The 17,195-nt window shown below is 37.7% G+C and overlaps 1 protein-coding gene across 5 annotated transcripts in view; it reads right to left on the bottom strand.

Annotated features, from left to right (window-relative positions):
- The window catches only part of LOC139760625 (kelch-like protein 5), a 59,942-nt gene that overhangs the window by 33,239 nt on the left and 9,508 nt on the right, over positions 1–17,195 (bottom strand). The window contains exon 2 of one of the 5 annotated variants that reach the window (XM_071684030.1): positions 15,180–15,214. The exons of 2 other annotated variants lie outside the window; for them this stretch is intronic. Coding sequence is in view for 2 of the 3 variants with exons in the window: in XM_071684028.1 (XP_071540129.1) it covers positions 1,262–1,488 (227 nt within the window). In the remaining variant the exon portion in view is untranslated. Of the gene's footprint in view, positions 1–1,261; positions 1,732–15,179; positions 15,215–17,195 lie in introns of those variants that run through there. 2 more of the 5 variants (XM_071684028.1, XM_071684027.1) reach the window with 2 other exon arrangements.

The following is a 17,195-nucleotide window of genomic DNA, read 5'->3' as shown; positions in this document are numbered from 1 at the left end:
ACCATTAACTAGTGGTAACTGTTTAAATATGTAACTACACAAGTTAACACTTGTCCACCATGAACCACAGGGAGACACTTACATCATACTGAGGTGTATAGAAGTGTGTTGGCAGGTGAGCCAAAGACGTAAACAAGCTAAATCATGGTATGCATGGTATTGTGGTATTACTTGTGATGAGTAAACTGCATTTAACTTGACTCACAAGTGAGTGAATTACACACAACAGCATGAGTTCTGTACAGTACTACATTCAGTTTTGCATGCATGCTAAAGAAGAATATCCATCACCCCTATTGAACATAGCTTTAGAGCATGTACTATAATAAAAATATGACTTCCTATGTATATCATTACACACAATATAATTATGTAATTTCTATACATTATATTTCATGTACTAATTGCTACTACCACTAGAGCATACAAGCACTTACTATACTGTCCTGTACTCTAATAGCTATTGCTACTCTGTATATATGCTAATATACAACTTGCCACACATTCAGTGACTGCAGCCACAAGAGTAATTATCTTTACAGCTTAATAACCATAATAACAGTTACTACTAAACATACATATAACCTGCTAAACTACATCTCATAAACAAACAACAAAATATATCCGTACAACCTGCTGCAGTAACTGCTATGACTTTGGTATATGAACAGTATGAGTCTTTTGTAACTACTACACCATACTTTTACAGTACAACATGTGAACAATGTATAAATTTGGTTTAAGAACTGCTAATGATTCAATATATTATGGCAGCACAAGCTGCAATGATGAATACTACTTCTAATTACAGCTGTAATTACCATATTACTTAAGAAAATGATAAGATGGATATTACTTTGGTTATATTAAGCCATATAACTTGAAACTACATCATTGCGACATATACAGATGATGAACATGCACATAATATGCTGTCATAATTATAAGTATCAGCTATAGTTTGTGACCACATGTTTCACATGCCAATGCAACTGCTACAACAAAATACAAATGTAAAGCTGAAGTAATGTAACTGTTACTACTTCATATGAATACAAAATAACTTGTGGGAGTAACTACATGCTGGAGAAACTGTGTTCCTCTACTGCAACTGTCTGTTACTACAGCAGAGGGATACACTGTAACTTGTTGCACTAAATGCAAAAATCAATGAAGAACAGTATATATAATTTGCTGCAGTGCCTACTGCTACCAAAGTACATGAATACATGTATAATTTGCATCTGAATGCATTAGGTACCTGGCATATGGAGCATTGCAGGAGTATAAGTAGGAAGCTGCATGGGAGTCACTGGCTAAGCTAAGCGGTCGAGGTACCACAACAGTGTGTGTGTGTCGTTCCCTTGGTGTGGGTGGGGCAGAAGAGTCTGATGACAAGAGAAGTAGGTCTGGCGAGGTGGAACGATACAAACTTCCTCCAACAGAGACATTTTGTGTCCTCCTGGGAGATTGTGCTCCCCTTGGCATGGCGCTCTCCTCCCTTATTGAGGTTCTATCACACCACCACCACCACACCCTGTTTGTGGAGGACAACTACCACACTAGGCAGGCCCAGGATGAAAGGCACTTCACTATGCCCTGAAGCTCAACAGTTCACTAGATGTCAAACATTACACTTAACCACATCACAGATTTTTAGTGCTCTATGCCCTGTGAGCCACTATAGTCACCAAAACTTAAGTTTTTGAAGATAATTTGTGAGTGATAAACAGACACAGGCACTAGCTCACAACTTAGAATGACAGATCTCAAATGCTACATGCCTTAAATAAAATAAGTAAGCCCAGTTTAGCATTATGGACGCCTTTCATATTCTGTGGTGGTGATGAACAACTGATGGTACATGTTTACATGAGATTACGTGATGTAAGTATACCAGATGTCATCTTTTCTTTTTTTCTTACACTGTGATATGGAGGTCTGGAGGGATTAGTTCATCAGTTTGATCCTGGCTCCACAAACAAGATGAATTTACAATAAGCTAAGTCCCCAGCCTCTTTCTGTACTATTCTCTAGTCATCTTTCAAACTAGTTACCCTTGTATTTTGTGTATAAAAAAAGGCCCTCATGCCATTCCCATGTTGCTTTTGAAATTCTTTTTGCTTATGCTATTCTGGGAATTGCTCAAGCTATCTCTGACAGCACAAAAAAGATTATATATTTCAAAGTGGAAAATACAGAGAACTTATGGAAAAATATATCCAAGACTCGTCACCAAAAAAGATTCACTGACAGTACCATGATGAAGGGCTTTCCATTTTTCCTTCTTACTTGTCTGTAGCCAATGGATAATAAATTTCAATGTAAGTGGTAGAAGGAAAAAAGCTTTGTTTTCAATACATAAAAGTCGTGCTTCTGTTAAACGGGCTGTATAGAGAACTAGTCTCAGCAATAAGTGATGGGGGCTAAGAAGTTTACAATATAGCAAATATGGTAAAATGTATTGTGGAACAATGCATTTCCATCAAATTTCAGGTACAGTATGTTCCAGTTATGAATCACAAAACACCAGATAAGCTTGCACTGAGAAGGATAATGGGCAGATATATATGTGACATACAACTTAAGCAGCAGTTAGCGCTCCAAGTGTTGAGGGTTTCATGAGATATTTTTTAACTTTTTCCAATCACAACTGCTTCTTTCACCTTTGCAAGGAAACATAAGAAACAAATGAACAATGGCCTAATTCACACATATCTATTTTTTTAGCTGTCATGTATTTCATTACCTAAATTAAGACCACCATTCTGAGATAAGGCCCACCAAATAATCTATGGTTCACTTGAAAACTTCAGCCCTCCCAGTGACAGCATGTCACTCTTATCAATCTAATTCACTCTATCCCACATATGCCTCCCACCCTGCCGGTATTCAAGCCTCAATAATTCAAAGCCTCCTTCAGCATATCCTTCCAACTCCTTTGTGTGCACCTCCACTTTCCTTCCTTAACTTCATTCATCCTCTCTATATGCCTATATCATTTCAGCACATCCCTCATCAATCCTTCAAATAATTGTTTGCCATGAGACTAATATTAGAAAATAACCATTTCTATTCAGGATAAAAATCTCTGCTGTGACTACAAGACAATGTTACAAACTCCCCATCTACATCTGGCTTGAGTTGTTTAAAAATTAGTTTTGGACCACTTTCAAGTGTTAGCACTTACTCTGGTTAATAATTCTTTTCGTGCACTGTATCTCTTCATCTACAAAGCTACTTTGTCCTTTCATAGTTTTCCTTTAATTGGATCATATCTTCGTGACAAGCATGTATATATCTATTTCCTTGATGACTTTGAGCAGTGGCATATCTAGGGTATGGCAGGTAGGGTAGGTGCCCTGAGTGCCACTCAACAAGTTTGTTTTTTTGACATATGCTACCTGATTGACATTTTTAATGGTATGGTTTTGTGAGATAAAAAAGAAACTCGCCTACTTTTCAACTATAATAATATTTTGCTTCTATCAGGTGCATTACTGCTTCTACGTTACAATTTTGATCAGATACATCTTTAACTTTAAGTCTTTAAGAATTTATATAAATTTAAGTTTCACCTAACTCTTCAACAGTTTCTAATTACACTATATATATCTATACATACATCCACTGTATGTACATTTTTAATCAAGCCAGAGGTGCAATTTCACTGCTTGCCATAGGTCCTATTTCCCCTAGATATTTATTTCTAATCATTATACTTTGTCGCTGTCTCCCGCGTTAGCGAGGTAGCGCAAGGAAACAGACGGAAGAACGGCCCAACCCACCCACATACACATGTATATACATACACGTCCACACACGCACATATACATACCTTTACATCTTAACGTATTTATTTATTTGCTTTGTCGCTGTCTCCCGCGTTAGCGAAGTAGCGCAAGGAAACAGACAAAAGAATGGCCCAACCCGCCCACATACACATGTATATACAAACATGTCCACACATGCACAATATACATACCTATACATCTCAATGTACACATATACATACACACACAGACATATACATATATACACATGTACATAATTCATACTGTCTGCCTTTATTTGTTCCCATCGCCACCTCGCCACACATGGAATAACAACCCCCTCCCCCCTCATGTGTGCGAGGTAGTGCTTGGAAAAACACCAAAGGCCCCATTCGTTCACACTCAGTCTCTAGCTGTCATGTAATAATGCACCGAAACCACAGTGTATACATATATATATACCCACCCAGACATATACATATATACACATGTACATAATTCATATTGTCTGCCCTTATTCATTCCCGTCGCCACCCTGCCACACATGAAATGACAGCCCCCTCCCCCAGCATGTGCACCAGGTAGCACTAGGAAAAGACAACAAAGGCCACATTCATTCACACTCAGTCTCTAGCTGTCATGTATAATGCACCGAAACCACAGCTCCCTTTCCACATCCAGGCCCCACAAAATTTTCCATAGTTTACCCCAGACACTTCACATGCCCTGGTTCAATCCATTGACAGCATGTCAATCCCGGTATACCACATCGTTCCAATTCACTCTATTCCTTGCATGCCTTTCACCCTCCTGGATGTTCAGGCCCCGATCACTCAAAATCTTTTTCACTCCATCTTTCCACCTCCAATTTGGTCTCCCACTTCTCCTCGTTCCCCTAGATACCCCTGTGAATAGTTACGAGTATTTTCTAGCTCAAAATACTTTTTGTTTCAAAACTGAAAGATAAGGTATTAAAACACTTCTATACTTGAAACAATCATGGAAAATATATCATAATACTCTCATTTACAGATACATACTGATTAAATATGAAACAGAAATATTTTAAAATTGACTTCATTTAACAGATTAATCAAATGTCATTAAGAGGACTAAACGTCATTTTAAGACCTTATTTGTATTCAGCAAGAAAAATACTTCTTATAATGAGTTCTTAAATAAACATTTTTTTCTGAGAAAAATACCAAAAATTGAAGGTAATATTTCTGGGTATTTTTTTTTAGCTCCAAAGACTTTTTGTTTCAAAATTGAAAGATTAGATATTCAAACACTTCTATACTTGAAATAATTTTGGTTAATACATCATAGAGCTCTCAGTTACCAATTCACACCTAGTAAATAAGATGCAAAGGATCACTAGATATTTCAAAATTAATCTGATTTTAACACCTTGATTGAATTTAGTTGATATTCTAACGCTAGATATGTATTCAGCGTGAAAAATACTTCTTGTAATGAGTTCTTAAAGGATATCTATTCTTCTGAGAAAAATGCCAAAAATTTTTAGGGACATTTTTTATATATTATATATTATCCCTGGGGATAGGGGAGAAAGAATACTTCCCATGTATTCCGTGCATGTTGTGGAAGGCGACTAAAAGGGGAAGGAGCAGGGGAGGCTGGAAATCCTCCCCTCTTTTTTCAATATTCCAAAAGAAGGAACAGAGAAGGGGGCCAAGTGAGGCTATTCCCTCTAAGGCTCAGTCCTCTGTTCTTAACGCTACCTCACTAATGCGGGATAAGGCGAATATGTATGAAAAAAAAAAACTTTAGCTCAAAAATTTTTTCTTTTAAACTTAAAGATAAGATATACATACACTTCTATACTTGAAATAATCATAGGAAATATATCACAATGCTCTGAGTCACTGATACATAACCAATAAATACGATGCAAATAATCAGAAAATATTTAAAATTGAATTCATTTAACAGCTTAACTGAATGTCATAAAGACAACTAAATGAAATTCGAACACCAGGTTTGTATTCAGCATAAAATATAATTCTTATAAGGTATTTTTTAGCTCAAAAAACTTTTTGTTCCAAAATTGAAACATGAGATATTCAAACACTTCTATACTTGAAATAATCATGAAAAATATATCATAATGCTCTCAGTTTCAGATACATACCCAGTAAATATAATGCAGACGAGCAGAAAATATTCTAAAATTGACTTCATTTAACAGCTTAAATAAATGTCAGAAAGATGACTAAACGATATTTCAACACCAGATTTGTATTCAGCATGAAAAATACTTCTTATGATAATGAGATTGTAAATGAAATCTATTTTTCTGAGAAAAATGCCAAAAACTGAAGGTAATAATAGTTCAGGGTATTTTTTAGCTCAAAAATCTTTGTTTCAAAATTGAACCATAGGGTACTCAAACACTTCTATACTTGAAATAATCATGAAAAACATACAATAATGGTCTCAGTTACCGATACATACTCAGTAAATATGATGTAAAGGAACAAAAATATTTTGAAATTGACTTCATTTAACAGTTTAATTGAATGTCATAAAGACAACTAAATGATATCTTGACACCAGATTTGTGTTCAGCATGAAAAATACTTCTTATAATGAATTTTTAAAGGAAATTTATTTTTCTGAAAAAAAAATGTCAAAAATTGAAGATTTTTTAGCTCAAAAAAATTTTGTTTCAAAATTGAAAGATATGATATTTAAACACTTCTATATTTGAAATAATCATGGAAAATATATCATAATGCTCTCAATTTCCAATACATACCCAGTAAGCATAGAGCAAATGAGAAGAATTTTTTTTTTAAATAAACTCCATTCAACAGCTTAATGAATGTCAGAAAGATGACTCAGAGATATTCTAACACCAGATTTTGTATTCAGTATGAAAAATACTTCTTGTACTGAGTTTGAAAATGAAATCTATTTTTCTGAGAAAAATGCCAAAAACTGAAGGTATTTTTTAGCTCAAAAATCTTTTTGTTTCAAAATTGAACCACAGGACATTCAAACACTTCTATACTTGAAATAATCATGAAAAATATATCACAATGCTCTCAGTTACCGATACATACTCAGTAAATACAATGTAAAGGAACAAAAATATTTTGAAATCTACTTCATTTAACAGCTTAACTGAATGTCATAAAGACAACTAAACGATATCTTAACAGTAGATTTGTATTCAGCATGAAAAATAATTCTTATACTGAGTTTTTAAAGGAAATTCATTTTTCTGAGAAAAATGCCAAAAATTGAAGGAAATAGTTCAGAAGATTTTTTTGCTCAAAAACTTTTTGTTTCAAAATTAAAGATAAGATATTCAAACACCTCTACCCTTTTAATAATCATGGAATATATATCATAATGCTCTCAGTTTCTGATACATACCCAGTAAATACGATGCAAACGAGCAAAATATATTTCAAAATTAAATTCAGCTTAAATGAACGTCAGAAAGGTGACTAAATATTTTAACACCAGATTTGTATTCATCATGAAAAATACTTCTTATAAAGAGTTTTCAAAGAAAATCTATATTTCTGAGAAAAATGCCAGGGTATTTTTCATCTCAAAAAAAAAATTTTGCTTCAAAATTGAAACCTGAGATATTCAAACACTTCTATACTTGAAATAATCATGAAAAATATATCATAATGATCACAATTACTGATACATACTCAGTAAATAGGATGCAAAGGAACAGAAATATTTTAAAATTGAGTTCATTTAACAGCTTAACTGAGTGTCATTAAGAGGACTAAACCTTATTTTAATACCAGATTTGTGTTCAGCATGAAAAATACTTCTTATAATGAGTTAATAAAGGAATTTTTTTTTCTGAGAAAAATACCAAAAATTGAAGGTTCAAGGTATTTTTTGGCACCAAAAACGTTTTGTTTCAAAATTGAAAGATGAAATATTCAAACACTTCTATACTTGAAATAATCATGGAAAATATATTATAATGCTCCCAGTTACTGATACATACTCAGTAAATACGATGCAAAGGAGCAGAGAATACTTCAAAATCAACTTCATTTAACAGCTTAACTGAATGTCATAGAGATGACTAAATGATATTTTAACATCAGATTTGTATTCAGCATGAAAAATACTTCTTATAATGAGTTTTTAAAGGAAATCTGTTTTTCTAAGAAAAATGCCAAAAATTGAAGGGTATTTTTTAGCTCAAAAAGGGTTTTTGTTTCAAAATTGAAAAATGAGATATTCAAACACTTCTATACTTGAAATAATCATGAAAAATATATCATAATCCTCTCAGTTACCAATAAATACTCAGTAAATACAATGCAAAGGAACAGAAATATTCTAAAATTGACTTCATTTAACAGCTTAACTGAATGTCATAAAGACGACTAAACGATATCTTAACACCAGATTTGTATTCAGAATGAAAAATACTTCTTATAATGAGTTTTTAAAAGAAAATCTATTTTTCTGAGAAAAATGCCAAAAACTGAAGGTAGTAGTTCAGGGAATTTTTTAACTCAAAAAACTAACTCAAAAAACTTTTTGTTTCAAAATTGAGACATGAGATATTCAAACACTTCTATAGTTGAAATAATCATGAAAAACATATCATAATGCTCTCAGTTACAGACACGTACTCAGTAAATACGATGCAAAGGAACAGAAATATTGTAAAATTGACTCCATTTAACAGCTTAACTGAATGTCATATAGACAACTAAATGCAACTTAAAACCATATTTGTATCCAGCATCAAAAATACTTCTTATCATTAGTTTTTAAAGGATATCTATTTTTCTGAGAAAAATGCCAAAAACTGAAGGTAACAGTTCAGGGTATTTTGAAAGATAAAATATTCAAACACTTCTATACTTGAAATAATCATGAAAACTATATCATAATGCTCTGTTACCACTACATACTCAGTAAATAAGATGCAAAGGAACAGAAATATTTCAAAATTGACTTCATTTAACATCTGAATTAGGTGTCATTAAGAGAAGTAAACGTTATTTTAACACCAGATTTGAATTTTGCACGAAAAATACTTCTTATAATGAGTTTTTAAAGGAAATTTATTTTCTGAGAAAAATACCAAAAATTGAAGATAATAGTTACAATGGCGTATCTAAGGGTATATGAGGTTGGGCTGGTGCACTGAGCGCCACTTGAAGGGGGTCGCCACACAACAGGTCTTTTGACATATGCTACCCGACTGACATTTTTAACGGTTTGGTTATGCGAGACAAAAAAGGAACCAGTCTACTTTTCAACTATAGTAATATTTTGCTTCTAGCAGTTGCCTTACTGCTTCTATGTTACAATTTTGATCAAATAAATCTTTAAGTCTTTAAGAGTTTATATAAATTTACGTTTGGCTTAACTCTTCAACAGTTTATAATTACAATGCATATATTTTATATACATCCACTGTATGTACATTTCTAATCATGCCAGGTGCGCAATTTCAGTGCTTGCCACTAGCGCTTTTTCCCCTAGTTTGAGACAATCCTGACAGTATGTTCACAGAAACTCTCTCCCATGGTTCCTTGACCTTGGTGTATATCAAAATGATGTAACACCATTATGTTAACCTTATACAGATTGCATGTGTGGCATCTATGCTCCTATACACTTAATTTCCACCACCTATGGGGGAATATGAGCGTGATGGGATATGTATAACGGAGATTCAAAATCCAGCTTTACCATCACTGTAAGCATCTCGAAGGCAAGCACGCTTTTCGCACCTGGAAGCCAACTTAGAACCAAACCAGCAAGACAACAGTTTGTACATTTGACAAACATACCGAGGTTCAATAAAGACTGTTTTGACATCATAGAGGCTCTCCTTACTCGAGACAAATCTTTACAGGATCCCTACTGATATTTGCCTGCAAAAGGGCTTAAAAATAATAATAAATGGCTTCAGACGGTAAAACGAAATATATATGCGTGGGGGGTTAATGAAAAAAGACTACGCACAGACCGCTATATTCTTTAACGTTTTTTTGTACTGAAAATGGGAATAAGAGTTACCAACACAGCTGGAATGAGAACTGGATAGAATGTAAACGAGGAAATGGAGTGGAATTATTTACCATGTCCCGTGTGGCGGATGCGAGTAGGGTATTTCGGGGAAACAGGTCATATAACCTGCACAAACGGATGAATGAGCACAGGAGGGATGCTCGAGCGCACAGAAAGTCCGACTAGTTCGTGGATCGCTTACACGAATACGGTCATATCCCGAAATGGCAAGAAGCAATTATACACAAGTGGTCAGAGAAAGAGGGAGAAACAGTTAACTGAGGTACCGTATATCATTCCTCACGAATCTACAAATCTCAGGGAAAGATCCTTCTGGTTAGCCACGGCGGGATTGTTACAGACACCAAAAAAACGAGGCTTATGACTACTACCATCCAACCATGGACAGCCAATGAGAGTCAGGAGGTATTCTGCAGGCACCCAAACGACCTCTGGCGAACATGTAGAACTTGTTTTTGATTTATTTTTGTCATCCTCTCTAAGGAAGCTGAAGTACTTCAGATGAAGTACTTAAACGTAATGGGCACCAACGATTATTCATATAATATATATATATATATATATATATATATATATATATATATATATAGAGAGAGAGAGAGAGAGAGAGAGAGAGAGAGAGAGAGAGAGAGAGAGAGAGAGTATCCCGGTGTCTACCATAAATTGTTCTAATTAATCCAATCTACGAGTCATTATGACGTCACGATGGTGCAATCTTTAAGTTCATTAAACAAAAAAGAAATGATAACCATTTCCCCTCCCTATGAACCCGTTCTATCGTGTTGCGGCTGGCCGCAACCGCTCATCTAGTCCCGAATGCTGACCACAAAAGTCTAACTCCCATACGTCTAACCAAAGGTCAATCAATTCCCTTGTGCAACCTACGGGTCGGTGCATTTTCTGGTATCAATTACAGCAGTCAATCCAATCACTGGTGCTTATCTCAATGTCACACATCTCTACAAACCCACTTGCCCCTCTCGCATTCCCTCAGCCCGAGTTCTTTAGGGTAATCCCCTCCCCTCCTTTTTTTTTTTTCTTTGCTGGCATTCTAACTGCTAATGCAGTGGGCTGTTCCTCTCCTGCTGACAGCATATATGTTACTCAGCAGGTAAGCTGTTCCTCCCCTGCTGAAACATGCAAGCTCCCCCATTACATGAATTAGTTGTTCCTTCCCCGATGTTGAGCTTCATGTTCCTAATAACATAAGAGATGTTCCTCCCACGCTAACGACTTATATGTTCTCCCAGCAGCTAAGGTGCCCCCTCCCCACCCACCCTGCTGACGACTTACATTTTCCACCAGCAGATGAGGTGTCCCTCTTAATCCCAATGACGACGGACATGTGGCTCCTGCAGGTGCCACACACACTTCTACCAGACTCCTTATTTACCCAAGTGTTCCCTATACTCATCAGTTACCGCCTCTCCCTAACTTCACTTCTAACATACAATGCCTTTACTTACTTCACCAGCTTTCCTCTTTTGTTGTTCCTTGTCATAAGCACTGTTCCCTTTATCCTGCTTTGTTGTTCTTCCCTTATATCCAGCCATTTTCTCACTTTATTCTTTTCCATATCAACTCTTCGCTTTCCCCTCCTCACTATTGACGCCTTTCGTGGCGAGGGGAAAGGCCTTTGTTTACATATGATGTACCTGGCTTACTTTAACGTTCAGCAAATGACTGTTTCCCCATCAGGTAAGTGCTTGAGATGATTTGTAAGTCCAAGGAAGCTGATTCCATGCCTTCCGCGAACAGTAGCCAAAAAAAGGTACTGCAACAAGGAATTAACAAATTATGTGGAGATTCAGGTATGAGAACAAAGATGAGTGTGTGTGTGTGTGTGTGTGTGTGTGTGTGTGGAGGGGGGAGAGGGGGTGATCACTCGGCTTCTGACACCGCAAGCCATATTGGACCGAGATCTCCACACGATTGGACCTAAGACCTTTTAAAAGGCCTCAGCCACTCATCATAGCTCATAAGATTTGCCAAAGATCTCCGTGAACACTCTAAGGTTGCGGCACCAGATCCGCCCACCTCATGTTCCCACCAGGAATGAACACACTCTAAGCTGGAGATTCCCATCCTATGTACGAACAAAAACGAGTCCGTATGGCAACACATACATGTATTTAATTGGTTATGCTGCAGCGTCGCAACGTCTAAAATTACCTGAACGGGGTGCATAACTGCAACGTTTATGAAAGGAAAAACTCGAAAGAGAATCACAACTAAATCCCATACATATCTAAAATAAATTAGAAAATAATAATTATTATCCGGCACCTGCAAACTGGGGTTGCGCGCGCGGTTGCCGAATGCAGCCAGACCCCCAGCTTAACACGTCGCGTCAGAATTCCGATTTACCCACAGGATTACCAAATTTGTCACATTTATGCTTCACCTTTCTCATCCGTCAACAGCAGCACATGAATAGTCTTTACCTAGAGAAAAAACTACTAAGGCATAACAGGTTATCGGTTCATTATGAAAAACTTGGGTCTAAATAGGGGGGGTTAGTTTAAACGTTTCTGGTGTAACACTGGTGCAGGAAAGTCGGTCTATCAGAGTACATCGGGAAACCGAGACTTGCTGTATCAGAGACCTGCCAACCCACCCATCAGTCCAAATCCACGGAAATGTATTACACACTAACGATAATAACAAAGGTACTCACCGTGTCAATAATTCCGGACGCCGTACATATAGTAAATATTACGCAGCTTTTTTTTTCTTTTGAGGAGGGGGGGGGGGGGATGAGTCGGCACTAGCGGGTCAAACAGTATTTTGCTGGCTAATATATTTCCTTTAGTTCCACGTTATTACTGCACTTATCAACTTTTCCTAATGACAAATACTTTTTGAACACCGATATTCACACAAATATCAACCGTCAGGAGCGAAGAAATCAATACCTTTCGCCTTCATTATGATAAACTGTCAAATCAATCAACGTTATCTATCCCCCAACTTGCAGATGCACCTCCTAGGTCCCTCCCACCACCTTCGCCCTCAAGCCTTTCAACGAAACTGAAAGGTGGCGCCAGGAAGAATGTGTCGAAAATAAACCAGTCGACAAAATAATATATAATCCATCGGCGCCGACTACTAGTTGTCAGCAAATCAACCACGAAAATCTTATCTATCATAAAACTTGGAGCGGTTAGCTATCGTGGGAACATGTACTTCGTGTATTTACAAGAAAATAAAAAAAGGAAAAAGATGACAGCCGAGAAAGAAAAAAAGAAAGGTATTTATGTTACGTAAGTTAATAAGGCTGGCTAGGTAACTTTGTTTTGATGATAAACATGGTGTATGACGTTCTGGGTATCACTACGTCAAGACGGCAGTATATTCCAGGACGGTTGTTGTCTAAAACCTATTACCTCCCTACTGTTTCTTAGGTACTCCGAATCTTTATCATAAACATATACAAAGCCATTGTTTGTCCGTGAACCCTTCATCAGCTTTTCTATTGTGTTGGGTGCCACGCAACACCTCAAAAAACCCTCTGCATCACTGGCGGGACCAAGTATATAATATAAATTCTACTTGCAATTCTGGATGGAAACTTGCACCGCCTGAACCACATGTGATGATGTCTGACACCACCTACAAAGTGCCTTGGAAAACCTACAATACCTGTGCCAGTATGTGTGGGACATTCCCCTTGGTTGGGTGCCATCAACTACCTGCACCAGTACAGCTCACCATCTGTCTGACAGGGTTCATGTGTCGCTGTGGCTTACTGAGGAGTGCATGGTAGATCTATTACTTCATGACGGAGGTACATAAGCTAACAAATCTCAGCCGCAGAAACCGAAGTAATATCTACAGGGGAGAAAAAGAAAACCTGACGTTCGGCTTGAAGAAAGTGGGTCAAGTTTTGAGGTCGTAATGGTTCTCAGACTGCTTTAGACTCGACTGTGCCAACACAACAACGGATCAAGACCACTATACAAGAGATTGCCCATGGACTTTTCGTAAATATTCTTCTGTACATTTTTTTTTTTTTTATACTTTGTCGCTGTCTCCCGCGTTTGCGAGGTAGCGCAAGGAAACAGACGAAAGAAATGGCCCAACCCCCCCCCCCCCATACACATGTATATACATACGTCCACACACGCAAATATACATACCTACACAGCTTTCCATGGTTTACCCCAGACGCTTCACATGCCTTGATTCAATCCACTGACAGCACGTCAACCCCGGTATACCACATCGCTCCAATTCACTCTATTCCTTGCCCTCCTTTCACCCTCCTGCATGTTCAGGCCCCGATCACACAAAATCTTTTTCACTCCATCTTTCCACCTCCAATTTGGTCTCCCTCTTCTCCTTGCTCCCTCCACCTCCGACACATATATCCTCTTGGTCAATCTTTCCTCACTCCTCTCCATGTGCCCAAACCACTTCAAAACACCCTCTTCTGCTCTCTCAACCACGCTCTTTTTATTTCCACACATCTCTCTTACCCTTACGTTACTCACTCGATCAAACCACCTCACACCACACATTGTCCTCAAACATCTCATTTCCAGCACATCCATCCTCCTGCGCACAACTCTATCCATAGCCCACGCCTCGCAACCATACAACATTGTTGGAACCACTATTCCTTCAAACATACCCATTTTTGCTTTCCGAGATAATGTTCTCGACTTCCACACATTCTTCAAGGCCCCCAGAATTTTCGCCCCCTCCCCCACCCTATGATCCACTTTCGCTTCCATGGTTCCATCCGCTGCCAGATCCACTCCCAGATATCTAAAACACTTCACTTCCTCCAGTTTTTCTCCATTCAAACTCACCTCCCAATTGACTTGACCCTCAACCCTACTGTACCTAATAACCTTGCTCTTATTCACATTTACTCTTAACTTTCTTCTTCCACACACTTTACCAAACTGTACATATATATGGCATAAAGGCTTATCAGAAAGTGCTATTACTATTTAAATTTGTTTAGTACAACTGCACCTACAACGAACTAATCTACAGGACCTTGATAATATACGTATACTGTCTTCTCTTAAAGCTACACATCATTTTCCCTTCCTCGCGTCAGTACCTAAGTAATAGCTAAAAGCTCGCATTTCTGTACACAGAACTCTCACACCAAGTTCCTTTTACAACAGAACCCTGCGATACAGGTACCCATCACACTATGATACACCAGGTTATCATTACATCAAATCATGCTGCATTTGGGTTACCGTTACAAAAACTTATGAAACTAGTTTGCCACGACAATACTACCTTACTACGCAAAGCTTCCGTTAAATCCTCACTTCACTACACAAAGGAAGCATAACCACAGTCAAGTTACTTGAGAACACTTACCGTCCACTACGCTTCAAACACCCCTCAAGACTTACCTGGAATAAAAAAGTCCAATGTTTAATGGTTTATTCCTTATATGCATCAATAAAAAGTAAACTATATGCAAAAGCAGAAGAAAGGACAAGGAAGTGGACTACAAACAATAAGAGAATCGGACAAGGCATAAAAGATTCTAGAGACAAACATTCTCAGCTCTACAACTTCAAGTAATATGAAAAACAAATTAGTACAAAAAAAACGTAATTATCAACTGCCTGGAGAGAGAGAGAGAGAGAGAGAGAGAGAGAGAGAGAGAGAGAGAGAGAGAGAGAGAGAGAGAGAGAGAGAGAGAGAGAGAGAGGCTTCTAAGGGACTCAAACATGGAAATCTGAAGTGTTCAACTGCGTCTCGATCTTGGTATAGAATGTCGGGAAGACTTCAGAACAGAGGAGACAAAGGAAGTCGAGAATGTACAAAGCAAAAGAACGCAAGATTTTATGTCTGGGCATGAATTCAACACTACTTTTGACTAAATATTCATCTTAATAATTACTTTGATTCAGTCTTTAGCATATTAGGTCTAGCCTATATGACCATTCTCTTCGAAGAATTGCCTCCGCATTCAAGGATGATCTTACTCGACCTAAGTACTCATTGCCTCCGCTCTCTTCTACAGATATAACTACGATTTCTGATTCTCAGAGCTGTCTCCTTGCGTGCCTTACATATGTGTGAAGTCATGGCTATCGAAATATGGTGCACATCCATGAGAGGCGCAATACTAAAGCAATCCCTTTGTCTTCACCACCCAAAGCCTGTTGGCAGCTTAAAATATCGCTTCACCTACGCACGATCGGGGTCGTTAGTTTGGACCCAGACTGGACGCCTACTTACGATGCTGCTGATCAATGCACTGATTTCCCACACCGTGACTAACTGTTAAGGCGTTCATGTAGTGTACTGGGATAATGCTGTGTAATGCAGATCGATCCTGAAAATAGATGATCACGGGTTGAGGTGTATGTCTGGGGACATATGCTCACATCTGAGAAAGATGGTAACACTGAAATCAAAATAATGGTATAGGTTAGTTCAGTAAAGGGTGCAAACACCTGGAGACGAAAATCGTAATGTCTGCAGCCGAGAGAAACGCTAGGGGATGTACAGAGGAGTAATTCTACACGGGCCAGAACAGTGAAAAAAAAAAAAATCTAAACGGGCCTAAACAAGTATCTATAATGAGTAACAGACCAACCAAGATGATGTGGTCAGGGCCCGGGGGAGAAATCGTGAGCCCTGCTGCTTCTCCTGTTTCCAAGCCCCTTATGTAGCGGAACAATCCCCCCCCCCCCCCTCCACATCATGTATGATATTTTTTTTCAACTTTAAATGATTAATAAATCAGTTTTCATCAACTTAAGCTCCCCATTCCCAGTCACAGTCTCGATGTATTTTAATCATCTGCTTGAGCACGGGCGCCCCTAGGGTACAGGATCCGCCGTTTTGCACCTTATGCAAACCTTCCGGGTCCTGGTGGTGGTTACGTAGACCTATCAACCTTCGGATGTCTCGCTTCACATGACTTGCAAAAGAAATATGATTCGTGCCTTTTACAATGTACGCATTTTAAATCCCCATTACAGTATCATCATTTATATCACTTCCTCTTTTCGTTTCAATAATGGCCTAACTCGATAAGGGACTTTTGTCCGTGACTGGAACCTTTGACATTAAAGATGAGGGAGAGAGCAGGATATCCACGAGATGAACAATATACCAACAGGATCAACTGACAGACAGTATAATAACAACATTAATGTCCCGTCGCACAACCTTGATGACCTAAACAAGGCAGCTGCGCGACGCACATCGTATGATAAGCTTGATGAAAAACAATTAACCTTCTCTATCAACACAAACCAAATAATAGAAATAGTAATAACTATGTTCACGATATACACTGCGTAGAATATATGTATTGTGATAATCTTTGTACCAATATAATGGCAGCAAAAGTATAAGGGGGAAGGTGGAGTA

This window comes from Panulirus ornatus, chromosome 37, assembly GCF_036320965.1.
Source record: "Panulirus ornatus isolate Po-2019 chromosome 37, ASM3632096v1, whole genome shotgun sequence".
Taxonomy (NCBI): domain Eukaryota; kingdom Metazoa; phylum Arthropoda; class Malacostraca; order Decapoda; family Palinuridae; genus Panulirus; species Panulirus ornatus.
The sequence above is the reverse complement of the archived record's forward strand: the minus strand, read 5'-3'. Positions and strand labels throughout refer to the sequence as shown.